Source organism: Lynx canadensis, chromosome B2 (assembly GCF_007474595.2).
Source record: "Lynx canadensis isolate LIC74 chromosome B2, mLynCan4.pri.v2, whole genome shotgun sequence".
Classification (NCBI taxonomy): domain Eukaryota; kingdom Metazoa; phylum Chordata; class Mammalia; order Carnivora; family Felidae; genus Lynx; species Lynx canadensis.
The window spans coordinates 53,676,033-53,693,871 of record NC_044307.1 but is presented as its reverse complement, the minus strand read 5'-3'; the positions used below and the strand labels follow the sequence as shown (position 1 = coordinate 53,693,871).

General features: G+C 35.8%; 1 protein-coding gene across 1 annotated transcript in view; it reads left to right on the top strand.

The window, feature by feature from the left end:
• COL21A1 (collagen type XXI alpha 1 chain) overlaps positions 1 to 16,451 on the top strand; it is a 174,300-nt gene extending 157,849 nt beyond the window's left edge. The window contains exons 21-30 of the mRNA XM_030315738.1: positions 1,516 to 1,569; positions 3,170 to 3,241; positions 5,146 to 5,181; positions 8,045 to 8,089; positions 10,963 to 10,995; positions 11,573 to 11,719; positions 11,810 to 11,864; positions 12,359 to 12,559; positions 13,776 to 13,853; positions 15,174 to 16,451. Of these exons, the coding sequence (XP_030171598.1) occupies positions 1,516 to 1,569; positions 3,170 to 3,241; positions 5,146 to 5,181; positions 8,045 to 8,089; positions 10,963 to 10,995; positions 11,573 to 11,719; positions 11,810 to 11,864; positions 12,359 to 12,559; positions 13,776 to 13,853; positions 15,174 to 15,361 (909 nt within the window). The 3' untranslated portion in view covers positions 15,362 to 16,451. The remainder of the gene's footprint in view (positions 1 to 1,515; positions 1,570 to 3,169; positions 3,242 to 5,145; positions 5,182 to 8,044; positions 8,090 to 10,962; positions 10,996 to 11,572; positions 11,720 to 11,809; positions 11,865 to 12,358; positions 12,560 to 13,775; positions 13,854 to 15,173) is intronic.
• The last annotated feature ends 1,388 nt before the right edge of the window (positions 16,452 to 17,839 follow it).

The following is a 17,839-nucleotide window of genomic DNA, read 5'->3' as shown; positions in this document are numbered from 1 at the left end:
CTCTCATCTTGTACTTGTGCAATTATTTTGTTAAAAATAGATTTGAAGTGTTAAAATACTACCTTTTAAATATAATCTCTTCAGTGAAACACTTCAAATTCTCCTCATGTAGTATGTTAGCTCAGGTGTTCTGCAAATGGCCAGATAGTAAATATTTGAATCTTTGAGGGCCATATAGTTGCTGTTGCAAATACTCAACTCTGCTGTTGTAATACAAAAGCACCAGTGGACAAACAGGGATGTGCCTGTTTCTGGCAAAACTTTATTTACAAAAGCCTGCATTAGGCTGGAGTCAGCCCATCAACTGTAGGTTACTTACCTATGTGTTACTTTATCCCTGCCTATTTTGTCAACTAATATGTTTGTGAACTATGCCTTATCAGTTGCTATGAATTCTAGAATGGGACCAAAAAAACAAAGCTGTATTAAACAGGGCAAAGATGAGGCTGAAACTTTGTGGTAGATCTTTAGAAAACTTCTAATTTGGTTTATAATACCTTTTTAAAAAATAGCTACTGAACCATACTAATCACTTGTAAAATTAGATATTTTAAGGAACCAATGCTCCACGGCTTAATAACGTTGTTATGTGCTCAATGCTTAATGAACTCCACATATTGTGTTCATATGTTTCTCAACATGAGCTACCTAGAAAACTTTTCAAAAGCTGAAAATGCAGTTGGTTACCTTAATTATTAGTGTACCCAGTTTGGTTCTGGCTTTTGCCAGAACCAGGTTGGGATTTTAGGCATCAGAATGTGTATGAAAACCAACACTACCTTTGACAGTCTCTCTTATTAACCAGCAGACATATTCTCTCTGTATATCCCACCCTTTTTATAATTTTGTATTCTTTGTCAAGTTGGTCTTGTCCTTCAAACTTTTGTTGGAAAGGACTTCACTTAAATCCTGACAACACAAAGTTTTCTTTTCATATATGCATGCATGTGTGTGTGTGTGTGTATACACAATTCATACATTTATACATATATATGTAATACATACACACACACACACACATATATATATATACATATATATATATATATATATATATATATATATGTATATATATATATATATTTTAAAGCCACTGTATGTTTGAATCTAATTTTCTTTCCTTCAATTGCACACCGAAGGTGAGTCATCCTGAGAAAGTGACACAGGGAAAGAGGAAGATTCTCAATGTATAGGATGTTGTCAAAATACATGGCTCTGGCCTGTGCGGTATGGAGACCCAGCTAATTAGCACTGGTGCCTGAGGATTTGAATTTCTTCCCTTACTTGGAGCTTCTAGATTTAAAACACAGTTTTGGAAAGCTTTATAAATGTGCAGACCCATTCCTTGTTTACAAGAGTTTTTTCTTAATAAATAGGCTTAACCTACAGAGTCTGTGTTTCAAACAGGTGGAAAGTTGGAAATATAAAAATTATTTAAAAGATGTTCCTTTAAGTGTCTATATCAGATATATTATGACTTTTTTTTTTAACTCAAATGGTTTGATGCATTGACAGGGAAATAAAGGTGAACCTGGACTTCAAGGGATGCCTGGGGCTTCTGGGCTAAAGGTAATTATCATTTGATACATTTGGAAATACTTTCAAAATATTATAAGTCCCCTTTATTATTTGATGAGATTACCACGTGTATCCCTCAAGAAAAGTTACATGAAATTAAGGATTACCTCTATCACAGAGTTCTCATTCAGGAAAGAAAATGGCCAATGGGGGGTTTCATTTGTTTTGGGGACACTTTCTCACAGTTTAGGTAAAAAAGACAAAATATATTTTGGCTTGATTTTCCTAGAAATGGTAAAAGCCCTATGCTTATATGAACCTACTCTTTGGTTCAGAGAATATCCCTGTCTTCTGTAACTGAAAGGAAGTGTGTATGACTTTCAAAAGTGATGCTATTCCTTTGTTTACTGCTTGATGGGACTTCAGTGTGGGGACTCAGAGCTGCTAATACCAGTTTCCTCCAAACCAAATAATTGATGTTTATTTCAATAGGATTTTTAATTCTTTTCAAGCCTTTAGCAATCTAGAGTAGTAATCAATACTCAGGAGTGGGCCTAGTAAGTAAAGAGGGCAAAACTGTTTCCACAAAAGAGAGTAGGCTTTAGTTAATGTGATAGAGTTTGGGACTAATGGTAAAACTCAAACCAAAAACCATGAGGCAAATTCAGGTTTGCGTCCCCTGTCTTACAGACATTACCTAAATGTCATTGATAATTCGTCACTATATACTTTCAGAAAATGTTCTTACTTAAGACTTTTAAGGAATCTTTATTCCATGAAGGAAATAATCCCTGTGGGATGATGCAGAGTAGAAAAATTGGGATAAGTCGTGGAATATTCCCTGTACTGAAAACAACTCAAGAATTTACTTCTAAGAAAATACTTTTCCCTGTGTATGAAGAACCAACATAAGTGTGCATATGATTTAACTACAAAGACATTCACCCCCATATTGTTTATAAAAATAAACATTGTGAAAACTAATTGTAACAATAGGCATTTTATTAAAGATGATAAATCACTACAGTTAAGTACTATTCTGTAATTTAAAATTATGTTTTAAAAACATAATGGCATATAAAGAACATCACAATATTCATATGTCTTGGTGAAAGATATAAATTAGGCCTTATGTAGTGAGAAAACTTAGTAACTAAATTGTGTATTGTGTGTTTGTGAGAAAATATACAACAAAATAAAAACAATGAATAATGAGATTTTCAGCAATTTTAGTACTGTTTCCTCACCAGTTTTTTAACAATAAAATAGGTTCTTTAAAGTAGCAGCATGAGAATAAGCAGTCTCAAGGAGGAAGAGAAAGTGTTAGCAAACAAAACGAGATACCTATGTTTATCATCACTGCTTTACTATTTATTGTTGAAGCTATAAAATAAAGATGAAAAATATGTATAAAATTTTAAAATCTATGCTATCAGAATTATTTTAACTTACAAAGATAGGAAAAGGTACAAGAAGTTTTGTTGGGACTCCCATAAACTTTTCATTCTTTACTATTTCTGCAATAATAACTAAAGGTCAACAAACTTTGTAACCATCAGTTATACATTTGGGATTTATGTAGAGATAAAAACAGTGGTGTCTTTCATAAGCAATAGGTCTGCAATCTTTATGTAATTTCTATGTTACTTAGGGAGAACAAGGAGCAGTAGGTCCCCCAGGAGAACCGGGATACCTGGGTTTGCCGGGAGTTCAAGGAAAAAAGGTATGCATTGTTTAGGTGATATAATTAACTTTTTTCTTTTTTTTTTTTTAAGTTTATTTATTTATTTATATAGAGAGACAGAGACAGCACAAGTCGGGTAGGGGAAGAGAGAAAGAGGGAGAGAATCCCAAGCAGGCTTCGTGTTGTCAGCATAGAGCCCGATAAGGGGCTTGAACCCATGAAATTTCAAGATCATGACCCGAGAGGAAACAAAGAGTGGGTTGCTTAACCGACTGAGCCACCTAGGTGCCCCAGGATAAAATTAACTTTTAATCAGCTATTAGCACGTAAGTCTTCCTTTTGTGAAAGTAGCACAATTTGGACTGACTGTACTTTTAATGACCTTTATATTTGGTATATGTGTAATATGATCAACCGCATGCCCATAGCTGTGTCTCATCTTTCACATTCCTGCATGGGTATTGTCTCCTAGATGAAGGCCTTGGATGAGGCATGCAGCTCAGAAAATATAAACATTCTATTAAGTAAAGCCTGTAAATTCAGATTGTTTTGCAGTCGGTCCAAGTGAGTCAAGACTATTTTAGGAAAAGTATTCAATGTCTGGCACTCTTACTAAAATGTGAATATTACTCTTATCAAAACTGGGACAAAGGTCTAAAATAGTAAAAACTACACCCAGAACACTTGACCATGCAGTTCCTATTTATGAAAGATTATATTGCATAGAATTTCATTTGAAATTAAGGAGTTTAAAATACACATCATGTATTCTGATATAAAATGTTTTGGTGAGGTAAGAGAGCAACATTTTAGATTCATGTTCTCTCTCTCTCTCCTCAAAAAGGAACCGTGAAGCTGTATCTGTATAAATAGTATTTGTTTGGTGGTATTAAGCAACAACTGACAGCCCGTTTGCCAAAGAAGTTCATGCCACTGCAAATATATACATTTCAGTCTAAAAGTAAATATGTTGACTTTGATTCTGGAAAAGATACATCTTCACCTTTATATCCCTTGCTGTTTTGGTTTTGCTACCATTTCATTTTTCTGTTTCTCATGTATCATGCACTTGGCCCCTAGGTTATTATAACCAGTATGATCATTGACCATTTTGTTCCAGTGAGCAGTAGGTAACACTTGCTGAGACAGGGATGACCCTCAGGGCAGCAATGAAGTGTCAGAACCTTGGTGAATATTACATAAACCTACTGGGACTATATGTTGAGGTTTTGAGAAATTTCTTGTTCAAAACTTGCCCTTTAAAAGAACACCTGTATTTTGTTGGCTGTAACACAAAACTCTTAATGTTTAGAGAGCATGGTGAGGGAGGAAAGAAATTTGGAAACAGTGTCCAAGTTCATCTGAGGGCAAGTGCTTATCTTTCCTAATTTGCAGATTCATGATCTAAGAACAAGGACATTGAACTTAGTTGGTCTGGAAGGTTTACTCTAGCTGAAAAGTGCCAGGAATATTTATATTATGGAATATGGGTTTTACCCCCAAAATTCATTTTTGAAGTGTATGTTTTCAAAAATACCATTTCAGTATTATATTCTGCTTCATTGTTTCCTATAAATTTGTGGCTACTACTAGCTCAATGGAAGATTTTTCAGTTTGATTTTGTAAAACAGTTGCCGAAATGAGTTTTCTCATGTTTGTTTGCTAAACCTCAGATTGTGATCAATATAGACAAGTTTTCTTATTTCTGGTAAACTAGAAATTATAATAATTTTTCCTTTGAAATGTAAGAGCACAAGAAAGTATTCACTTAGAACATTTTGACATAATATGATTTTTCTCCTTTTGGAGTCTGCTTCTGCATATAAGGCACTTGTGGAATTTGTAGGAGACCATATATATTTCTTTCCTGCAGAAAAATATGTTTACTTGAAAGGATACAGAATATCCTAGATTATGATAGACATTAAACTGCCTTTTTGCAGGGTGACAAAGGAAGTCAAGGTGAAAAAGGCATTCAGGTATGTTGCTGGCTTTTTTAAAATTTTTGCTTGGCAATAAAATCAGGGCTTTGTTCTTTTTAGTTGTAGCGTGGTTTTTCCGGCTCCTTCCTGCTTCACCATCAGTATCCAATTGTTAAGTCTCAGCTTTCTTCTCTTCTTCTAAACTTTTCGGACAACATCAGATCTCCTTTTAAGATTATTCTCTATTTCACTGTTGTAGAAACTTGGAAATCAAGTGATTCAACCAAACATATGTAGATTGTATTACATACTTCTAGTATGTTTATTTGAAATATTACATATCTATATTATGTATGTTTCCAGAAATGATTTGAATGGCTTATGGCACAAATAAATGTGATAAGATTTTATATTTAACACCAAATATAAAACATGTTCAAACTAATCATTGGAAGCAGAATTATACTAAAAAATTAAATCAGGTTGAGGAAATCTAGGGTGATTTAGAAAGGATATTTCATTTGGGTGTGTTACCACAAGGGCAAAGTGTCCTAGGATTTCTGGAGGCATAAAAGGAGATTACAAATTGAAGTAATAGTAGAGTGAACATCTGCTGAGGTCTCAGTGTCAACAATTGTTTTTTAGCTGTTGATTCAGTACCTTTTACTAAAGATACTCAAGTATTATTATGATTTCTGTAATTTGGAAATTAGGAGTGAGGTAGATTTTAAGCAAGTGTCTGTGAACTCTAGACCCACATATTCCGGTTTCCCTCTTGGTACTGAGTTTGAATGTGTCATGTGCACACATCAAAAGGTCCAAAACAGAGCTTATCACCTTTCCCCATAAACCAGCTCCTACTCTATTCTTGGTCATGGTAATTGGTAGACCCATGAAATGATCTCAGGGAAAAAGGCTTGAAAGCCATCCTAAAACTCAGTCTCTTCTCTCTTCACAGGTAGTTTCACATCTAAATCTCTCTTGAACTTGGCCCCTTCTCCCTGTCTGCACTGTCCTAATCATTTCTTGTCATGGGTCTCAGATTACCAGTGTCCTCCCCGCTTCCTCTCATGCTCCTACCAGCGTGCAATAACTAAGCTACACATCCGCTTAGAAATCCATCTGTGGTGCCCCACACATTTCAAGATAAAGTCTGTTCCATGAAGTGCTTCCTGACTTGACTATTTTGGCTCTCTTTTACTTATCCCTAAAGCCTACACTTAAGGTTGAGTAGTTTTCCCCACCCTGTAGGACGCACCTCTCTCAGATGCCCCCTCCTCTGTCCCCATAGTACCCAGCCCAGAGGCTTAATTATGCATTTTCATCATTCTTGATTTAATGACTTAACTTTACCACCACACAGTAAGCAACTTGATGATGCCAGTTTTTGTTTCAGTACCCCTACGAACCAGCAAATAGGTATCATTCAATAAATATTGGGAATTCATTTAAGTAAATAAATGAATAAATCAACAGTGCTAGAGTGATTTAAAATTTAGGTAACTAGATAAGTCACTGTTTTATTATCTGGGTATATGTTTTCCCAGAAACTGCTAATTATCTCGTCCCACATGGGGATGAGGTAGTACTTTCGGGGTTAGTACCACGCATTATATATGATGGATATCCACAAGTATGTTTTAAATGGACAAATGTGTTTATACCTTTGTTAATTTTCCTCTCTTCTTATTTGTCCTGATTTAAAGATCTTCATTCAAAATATTTTTGCAGTATTTTTTAAATTGAAGTATAATTGACATATAACAGTATATAGTTGACCCTTGAACAATGCAGGTTTGAGCTCCTCAGTTCCACTTACATGCAGATTTTTTTTGATAAATACAGTATTGTAAATGTATTTCTCTTCCTTATGATTTTAACATTCCCTTTTCTCTAACTTGTAAGAATATAGAATATAATACATATACAAAATATATGTTAATTTATATGATTGGTAAGGCTTCTGGTCGACAGTGGGCTATTAGTAGTTAAATTTGGGGGGAGTCAAAGTTATCCACAGATTTTTGACTTTGAGGGAGGTGGTGCCCGTCACCCTACCATCGTTCAAGGGTCAGCTGTATTGCAGGTGTACAACATAATGATTCAAATTTGTATACACTGTGAAATGATCACCATCATGTGTCTAGTTACCACCTATCACCATACATAGTGACAACGTTTTTTCTTCTTTTGATGAGAATTTTTAAGAATTAATCTTAGCAACTTTCACATACACATTATGGTATTATCAACTACAGTAACCATGCTGTATACTCATCCCCATGACTTCTTTGTTTTATAGCAGGAAGTTTGTATCTTTTGACCTCTTTCACCTATCTCACCCTCCCCTCCCTCCTGGCAAACATTATTCTGTTCTGCGTATCTGTGAGCTCGAGTTTTTTGTTTTGTCTTGTTTGGTTGTTTTTGTTTTGTCACACTCCGCATGTAAGTGAAATCATACGGTATTTGTCTTTCTCTATCCGACTCACTTCACTTAGCTTAATGCCCTCAAGTCCCATCCATGTTGTTACAAAAGGCAAGATTCCTTTTATTTTTTGTGTATGAGTAGTATTCCACGTTTGTAATATATTTTTCATCTTTAAAAACTCCTTTAAAGATGTCTTCTTGTCTTTGCATGTACATAATCAAGACTAAACATAATTATGTCATTGAAATTAATAACATATCCATAACCATTGGGTTTTTAAATTATTTTTCACGTTGTTAATATTAGGGTTGACTCTCTTTTTTTCTTCCTCCAAGAGACTAACTTCTTTATCTCTTACATCATTTTGCATATTTGCATCACTGCTTTTTGTGACCTTTCTTCTTGACACCAGTGTTATACATAGTTTGTGCCTTATATGAGATTGCATTATATGTGTGCAAGCTAATCAATGATGTTTATTAAATTTTAAAGGGTCAAAAGGGAGAAAATGGAAGACAAGGGATTCCAGGGTCACAGGTATTTTTGTTTTCTTTAATGGACAATGGAATAATGAACCACATAACTGGATGGTGTTGGGAGAGGATTATTTGCAAATGGAAACGAGTGGGGAGAAGGGTAGATAGATGGTAGTGCTCATTCTAAGCATCTGAGGAAGAAAATGCCAGATGGTGGTGGTGATAATGGTTTGCTTTAATCATATGTTTTATGTTTTCATTTTCCTATACTGATTGGTGACTATGAAACTTGCTTCTCCATGCTTTTTTCTCTTCAAGCAAATGGCTAAAGGTAGACAATTCCACTTACTTCCTGCAATAGTTATTGGCCAAAGGTAGCCATACAATGATAGTATCTCCATATTTACTATTCACTCTTTATTTTTTTCTTGAAATGGGAGTAGTTGAAGCCTATAAGTAGTGGAAGAATATTCTTGTTTCCCTCTTGTGTGTTCAGAGATACAATTTCCTACACTAGAGACTTTTTCAAATGTTATCTTCAGTGAGATTGCCATGTGGCATGTAAGTACAGTCACAGCCAAATTGGACCAAAAGTGGCATAAAAGTGATTTGTATGTAATGGTAGCTTGTTTGCTGCTGCACTGCCAGTAGTTAAGCTCAGATCCAACTTGGTCCACACTGAAAGGACAGACTGTACATATGATCCCCTCATGGGATAGACCTCTTTCGAATGTGACATTCAAGACAGATTCAGTAATTACACTGGTTCTGGAGATAGGCGGATAAAACTGTGAGTGATGTCTTCAAGGACAGGGGTCTCTATGTCCCTCGCCTGGAGATATCGGAGACCATTGGAGAGAGGTGTAAAAGCATGTGGTCCAGGGTTGTCTGTAAGATAGGATGGAAGGTGAGTGCTAGATATTCAAAAGAGTTGAGAATTTAGAAGCCAACAGCAAGAGCAAAAGAGGAGAAAGACGAAGTTTGTCTGTCTACGTCTATGCTCAGTAAAATGTGTCTTTTAATTTTATTGCTCCTCCACTTAGATCCACTTGATGACATGACCAGCATTGACCCCATTCTCTTCCCTGGCAGCACAGACTGACCCCCTAGGTTTCTCTAAGTCAATCACACAGTATCTATAAACCGCTCTTCTCATAGGACAACCTTAACTTCCTCGTCCATTCAATCTCCACAACCCAGGCCCTTCACCAAAAATTCTTACAGGAACTTTCTGAGAAGAAGGCTATTTCCTGTGGAATCTGAGCTCACAACTTAGCTAGCTCACTGGCTTACAGATAACACTCTCTTCACACTTCCCTAAACATGTTTGGTTTTTTCCCCCTCACTTCTCAAGGGAAATAGTGGTTGGCCACCCTAGGGCAGGGTTTGGGCTTCCTAGAAAACTTCTGCCCAAGATTTGTTGGATGCTGGTGTTCTCACCACCGGTAACTGAGCCCTAATGGAGTACCTGGGGGTCAAAGCAAGTGTTGCTTCTCAGCAGCTGAATAGCTGTCCCAAGTTGTTTAAGTAAACATTATTAGTTACCTGTCATCCTACAAAGGGCTGCAAGTGTGCGATTTCTTGGCCTTCATGTTGGGTTCCTCTCATGAAACCATCCCAGTGGATTCTCAGATAACCGGTGTTTTCAGTCGCAGCTCTAACTCAGTTCTAGTCCTGAGAACTTCCTATTCTGTGTTTCCTCTTACACAAGCTCCAGTTGTAGGGTTATGTCTGGGAGGGAACACCTCAGCATTTCTGCAGAAACTTCAATATTTAAAGAACAATCTTGAAGTGTTTTACTCACTAATATATTTTTACATGAAAACTTAGTGTTTTTATGCTCTTGTTTTAATTTGAGAGTATGCCTCTTTCTGTGCCATACTCTGATTTTACCCCATTTGTCTTCCCTTTTGTCCAATCTGGGTATCCATGTTTAAGGGACCTAGAAATAAAGCAAAATAAATATGCAAATTCAAGTTTCATTGTGTGAAATGTCATATGCTAAATTTTATATTGAATTGCAGAACTCTGACTTTTAATTTGAAACTTGAATAATGAAATCCTACCTGTGTGTGTGCAAGCTCTACCCTTTCCCAGAACTGATATCAGGTGATTTTGGAGCCCAAGTGTACAATGAATTTGAAAAATGGGAAATTTTCATGCCTTTCCTGAAAACTCTTATCATCTATAATTTGCCATTGTAATGAATATGTGAGAGATGAGTGGGAAATCATTTAATAGAACCATCCAGATGTATTCAGTGATTCTAACGGTGAATGAGTTTCATGCGTGAGCTCCCCAGTGTGTATAATATCACTTGGGAAGAATACCATATTATACATCACACTGCTTTTCTAATCTCTGAATTGCCAGCAGTGAGTGGTTTAGGCATAGGACAAATGGGTATTTTCTTCCCTGTTAATCGCCTTTAATGGCATCTTTGCTTTATTCAATCTTTCATAAATAGTACTCAATTGAAATTTAATTTTAAGAACATAAACTTGGGAAAATGGAATACTTATCTTAATCACCAAATAAAGGAATAAACATACCTTATATTACCTGATTGAGTTTAATTTACATTAAAATAGCAACATATTTAAAATCCAGAATAGAACTGAAATAGAATTCACATAGAATCCCATTCTAACCTACATATTTGACCTGCAGCATATAAAAATATTCATATCTAAGAATGAAACAATGACATAAATTAACAATTTTATATTATCCAGTTAGCATATCACCTAGTCATTAGCCTCCTTTAAAAAGGCAGAGAGAGCATCATGTGTAATTCTTTCACTAATTGTATCAGTACTTTTCAGATTGAAAAGTAAAGTTTGATTAAATGTGTGGTAACAGGTGCACACCATGCTAATAGTACTGTACCTTGCAGATTTATTATGTTTTTTTTTCTCCTATTAATTTTCAAAGGGAATTCAAGGTCATCATGGTGCAAAAGGCGAGGTATGTTTCTTCATGTATTATGCTCTCTCTTCAGTCCATACTGCTTCAGTTTTCAGTGCTGAATAAATCTAGCTTTGGCAGAAAATGCCTTTCACATTCTTCAGTAGTTCTTTAATAGTGATTTTCAGAATATGTAGATTTGTTGAATTAGGTGGGAAATGTTGCATATTTGTGAATATTATTGGTTCTTCATCTGTATTAGGAGCTAAGTTTTTTTGTGCAAAAATTTAACAAAGAATATTGTGTTTCTGTATTTGTCTCTCTAGAATGTAATCTCTTTGAAACAAGACTGGCACGTTTGTTGTTTCTCTAGTGCTACATGTATCGCCTATACAATATGTTGAATAAATTGAGGAGATTTGTGGGGTTGGATGGATGGGTGGATGGATGGATAAATGGCAGTTTAATATGATATGAAAATTCCCCTCTGATCAATAACAGCATTTCACAGCTGTTCTCTACATAATGTACTTTATATATATGTATGTATATGTTCATATCCTTAAGGACTTTTATGATGCAGTTATACCTTCTGAAATATTGAAACAGAACTTTTGAAGATTTCTTCTGATTTTAGAGAGGTGAAAAGGGAGAGCCTGGCATCAGAGGTGCCACTGGACCAAAAGGAGAGTCTGGGGTGGACGGCCTGATGGGGCCTATGGGTCCCCAGGGGCAGCCGGGCGAAACAGGTCCTCAAGGACCTCCAGGATTGGATGGAAAGCCTGTATGTATTCTGCTTCTTTCCAATTTCTCATGTTTTCATTGCTTTTTACTTGGTATGTACATGTTATAACCCACTAATAATTTGATGCAGGGAAGAGAATTTTCAGAACAGTTTATTCGACAAGTTTGCACCGATGTATTAAGAGGTAAGTCTCAAACAGAGATTTTAATAACTTTTTTAAAATTGGTAAAATAATACTAATTATTGGTAGAAATTATAAAATATATAAGTAAGATTAGAAGAAAATAAAGGAAATTTATAAACTCCTGTTATTTTCCCTAGATGAGTAATTTTTTAAAAATGAAAATAATGTGTACTCTTTTGTAATCATTTTAATAAAACAATTTATCATTATTTCACCATGAATTAAATTTTCTGACATAATTCTGATAATGTAATTCATAAATATGGATGTCTATAATTTACACAATTTATTTTTTGGGGGGTGTTTTCACTCCCCCCCATTTTAAGTGATTGTAATAATAAAATGATTGCATAGAACAGAGTATTTCCACAGTTAAATTCCTAGAAGTGAAGTTATTGGTCAAGAGATGGGCATCTATAAATTGTGAAAAAAATGGTTAGTGATTTTACCAATGCCTATTTAAACTTAAGGGGTGGGGCTTCTTTGTTTTTAAGCTCAGCTACCAGTCTTACTTCAGAGTGGAAGAATTCAAAGTTGTGATCATTGCCAGTCTCAACATGGTTCTCCTGGTATTCCTGGGCCACCGGGTCCCATAGGCCCAGAAGGTCCTCGAGGATTTCCTGGTTTGCCAGGAAGAGATGGTGTTCCTGGATTAGTGGGTGCTCCTGGACGTCCAGGTGCCAAAGGATTGAAAGGTGCTGAACTTGTGTACATATTTTGTATTCACTTTCAAAATTGATTTAATAGGCAAGGGTTTATCTTTGGTTTTATGATGCCAAAAATCTTTTTGTATCCCTGAGTCTTTAAATAATTTGTCAGGGTGCCTGGGTGGCTCAGTCAGTTGAGTGTCTGACTCTTGATTTTTGTCTCATGTCATGATCCCAGGGTTGTGGGATTGAGCCCCACATCAGGCTCCATGCTGAGCATGGGTCTTGCTTAAGATTCTCTCCCCCCTCTTTCTTTCTCTCTCTCTCTCTCTCTCTCTCTCTCTCTCTCTGTCTCTTTTTCTCTCCATCTCTTTTTCTCTCCCTTCCCCTCCCTCTGCCCCTCTCCCCTGCTTGTTCTCTATCTCTAAAAAATAAAAAAATAAAATAATTTTTCAACTAGTTAAAAAGCAATTCTGTTTTCTTAAAGCAATATTCTAAGTAGAGAAAAATTAAAGTTTGAAGCTTGTGAAGTTACAAATTAGAAATTATTGATAGTGCACTTAGAGATTTTGCCTGAGTCTTTGATAAGGTCTTTAAATAGAAAATCACACTTTCCTTTATTTTGACTCCAGTAACTTCTGTTACCTTAAGAATTTTTCTATTATAGGAAAAATTATATTTTGCCACCAAACTTCTCAATAGCCCACAACTTACTTATCATTGTCTTTGAATGTTTATGTGAAATGTCAGTTGATAATTCTTTCCTTTTTATTTAGTATTATGTGAACAATTGAGATGTTCAATCAAAGTAATAAACAACTATGAATAACACAAGGGTTAATAATCCCAAACCATTTTCCTTTTCAATATTTCAATATTAGATCCTTCTAGATCACTGATAATCTTAGAAATTTTTGCTTCAAAAATTCTGTTTCCCATTAGTAATAATAAATAAGTGGCAAGCTTTTTTTAAAAAGATTTTTCTTTTTTTGTTAAAAAAAATTAAGTTTGTATTTATTTTGAGAGAGAGAATCCCAAGAAGTCTCCACGCATCAGTGCAGAGCCAGATGTGGGGCTTGAACCCATAAACCTTGAGATCTTAACCTGTGCTGAAATCAGGAGTCGGACGCTCAACTGAGCTACTCAGGCGCCCCCAAATTTATTTTTCTTCCAATGTGTATATTAACAGCTTTGAAAGAAGCAATCTAGCAGGATGTGATTTTATAGGAAAAGTAAGCTTATTCCCATCTTTGACACTCTGCAGGACTACCAGGAAGAAACGGGGCAAAGGGGAACCAAGGGTTTGGGTACCCTGGAGAACAAGGTCCTCCTGGTCCCCCAGGTAAGAACTGGTACATGCTCCTAAGTGTTGCTGCACATTTGGCTTTAAGAAAATCTGCATAAATCTATGTCAAAAAATTTGAAATCAAGACATTTGTTTCCTTTTTTGAATGATTCACATTGAACATATTGAGCTCTACTAGAATTTTCTTCCTCCAGCTTATTGATCAGTCATCCGGATTTTCTCTTGTTTATCATTTGGATGCCTTAGAAGACTAGTCCTTAGAATAGTTCTGGAATGGTTTTAGTCACCCAAGCTTATCTAGTGTATATCAGTGTTCACTCTTTATGATTCTCAGGGAAGCAGAACACCTGCAGTGGTGGACTCGTAGGGCAGCCTTGGCTAGCTGTGTTATTTTAACTTCGTCGGGCCTCCATTTCCTCATTGGTTAAATGGTGATGAGATGTTGCCTGCATCATGACATTATTGTAAAATGATGTGAATTAATATATGTGCTTTTGGAACAGTGTGTAACAATCGTGTTTTCAGTAAATGGGTGCTATTACTGTTATTTTAGATGTTAGAACATCGTGAGGCTTTTGCGGGGATGAAAGGATTCAAAAGTCTTCATGTAAAATGCTTGGAACAGTATCTACAGTTGTAGTTAAATGCTGACTAAATGTCTCTTAGTGGTAGCGGCAGGAATTATTAGTAGTAGAGAGTGCCTCAACCTATGCTGCTCCATTTCACACCCTGAATGTTTTTTGTTACTTTGAGTCATCACCTTTCACATAATATCCTGTTAACTCTCCTTCCTTTGAGCATGCTAATTGAGCTAATTAGGCTGTGGTTCTCAAATTAGTGCTGTAACACCTTTGTGTGTATAATGATCACAATTACGCCATGGTAATAGCACTGTATTTAAATATGGAAACCTAAAAACGTGTGTAATGAAAAATCATTTTACTGCAAAAATGGCACAAAAGTGACTTCATTAGAGTTGTAGAGTTTTAGCTTACTCATCTCTCACTTGCTAATTTATAATAATTGGCAGAAGATATGCTGGAAGGAAGAAATAAGTTTGGACAACCCACCAATTAAAATATTAGAATGTTAGCTCAGTGTCTTAATCAGCAGGGTGATTGCTATATTGATATAGCTTAGCCTGGTTTTATAAAAATTACTGATCATTTCTCCATAGTCTTCTAAATGGAAGGTATATAGAATTAGCAAGAGAGTACTTCTCTTTTCACATTAGTGCAAATATGTAAAACTTTTAGGGTTTGTTTTTTTTCCCATTTCCATTTCTTACAGAATCACCTATATCATCATCAAAAACCAAAACTCCTCTGTTCATATATTGATCATGTCCCTTCTTAGGTCCAGAGGGTCCTCCTGGAATAAGCAAAGAAGGTCCTCCAGGAGACCCAGGTCTCCCAGGCAAAGATGGAGATCATGGAAAACCTGGAAACCAAGGACAACCAGGCCCCCCTGGAATCTGCGATCCATCGCTATGTTTTAGTGTAATTGTTGGAAGAGATCCATTTAGAAAAGGACCAAACTATTAGTGTCTGATGCCTCATTCAGCAACCTAGGCGTGGTGCTTTTCTTTTATGGTCTTTTGCATCTCAGGAAGATAATAACATAATCCCTTGAAAAGAAACTAAAGTACCTCGGTGTTTTTATTATTACTTTTTCTTAAGGAAAAATATATGAAAGGTCACATATACTGATTTTAAAGGCTCCTCAGTAATTCAGAGCCTTTGGATTAGTAGCATTAACTAAATCTCAAGGGTGTCTTATAAGTCCATTTATTTTAATCAAAGTTGAATTATATATATAAAAAAAAAAACAACACCATTGCCTGTTAGCCAGTCAATTTCAGTCACTGTGAAATATTTCACATTCAGCCTCCATGCAGCAGAGTATTTGAGTTCAGTTTCATGTCTGTGTGAATTTCATGTTTCATATCTCATAGCACATGCTTGTACATTAGCCAAAACATGTGTCTGGTCATTGGAAATAACATCAGGGCTGATATTCAGCTAGGACAGACTGTATTGCCATGCCAGTCATTTACTCCAGCATCTGTGCTTGGTGGGTAGGGACAACGGGCTGCTGGTTGTTCAGTGTTTTGAATGTCACCTCTGTATGAGAGTAACGTGTTTCTTAAGTACATTTGCAAATTCTCAAATTTGATTAATGAATATGCTAAGAAAGACTATTGGTTCCAATGGGAATGGTCCAAATTATATAACATTAAAAACATTTTGGAAAACAGTTTCATTGTACCTGGTGTTGTCAAAGGAAATGATGGTTCAGAAATAAAAGACTTTATTCTTCATACTTGCTTAGCAATTGGAATGTTTGTTGGATGCCTTCATTTTCCATTTCATTTATTACATGTGTATGGTCCTATATGTTAACTTTCATTGTAGCAAAGCTAATGGGAATAAATGCTCTAGTTGAGAGGAAAGGTAACTCCACAGATTCTAGTATGTCTTGATATTTTTAGCAGACTTTAAAACATTACAGTCTTTGTGTACTGTACTTACTGCCTTTGTAAGGAACATATTTGAGATATTTTATCCTAATCATGCTCTAAATTTTGTTACATGCTTGTTATTCAAAGTTCAATAAAGTGTTGTACAGGCCTGATTGCAGTGTTTTATTTTTTTAAAATACATAATTTTGTTGAGTGTAGTATCCGTATCACATGGTCATTGTTTTCAATGGTTATACTTGATTGAATTATTTACCCTATTCTTGAAAAGCTCAATCATCTGAAATAAGAACTTAGAAATTCATTTGGTATACTACGCACACAAATGGGTGCAGCACCTGCTTCCTGGAGTGACTGTTGATCAGCGTTTAGTTTAACTGACATGTCATCCTGCCACTTTGATGAGGACGTTGGGGGAGACTCAAGTCATAACATTCAGTAGCAGAGTTAGCGCACAAGAATTTTTTGTCATTTTTGGTTTTTTTTTAAATTGAACTATAGTTGACCCACTGCTACATTAGTTTCAGGTGTGCGACGTAGTGATTCAACAAGTGTATACGTTATGCTGTGCTCAGCACACGTGTAGCTCCCATCTGTCACCATACGACGCTATTACAGTGCCATTGACTGTATTCCTTGTGCTGTGCCATTGATCCCTGTGACTTAGTCATTCCATAACTGGAAGCCTGTATCTCCCACTCCCCTTCACCTATTTTTCCTGTCTTCCCATTCATCTCCTCTCTGGCAACTATCAGTTTGTTCTTTATATTTATGGGGGTGTTTCTGCTTTCTGTTTGTTCATTTTGTTTTTTAGATTCCTCTTATAAGTGAAATTATATGGTATTATTTGTCTTTCTCAGACTTATTTTACTCAGTGTAATATCGTCTAGGTCTGTCCATATTGTTGCAAATGGCAAGATTTCATTGTTTTTTATGGCTGGGTAATATTCCATTGTATATATGTGTACCACATTTTCTTTATCCATTCATCTATCTGTGGACATTTGGGCTCCTTGCATAATTTGGCTACTATAAATAATGCTGCAGTAAGCATAGGGGTGTGTACATCTTTTTGAATTAGTGTTTTATTCTTTGGGTGAATACCCAATAGTGGAATTGCTGGGTCATATGGTATTTCTATTTTTAATTTTTTTAGGAATCTCCATACTAGTTTGTACAATGGTTGCACCAATATACATTCCTACCACAGGTAGGGTACTTTTTTTCTCCACATTTTGCCAACACCTTTTATTTCTTGACTTTTTTATTCTAGCCATAGCATGAGGCTTATTTGGATATTCAATCTCCATCAAAGCCCTAGGTATCTGTTTAGGCTTAACTCCTAGGTGATTATGGCATTTTCTAAGACATGCTAAAGGAGCAGAACAGGTAGTTAGTGTTACCTATTAATTCATTTAGCCACCACTCACCGTGTGGCCAAGGATATAGTGGCAGAATAGTTGCATTGTCTAGCCTGCAGTTACTTGTGTGTAATGAGATGTAGGTAAGTAAACAGGTGATTCCAATACATTCATCCTAAGAA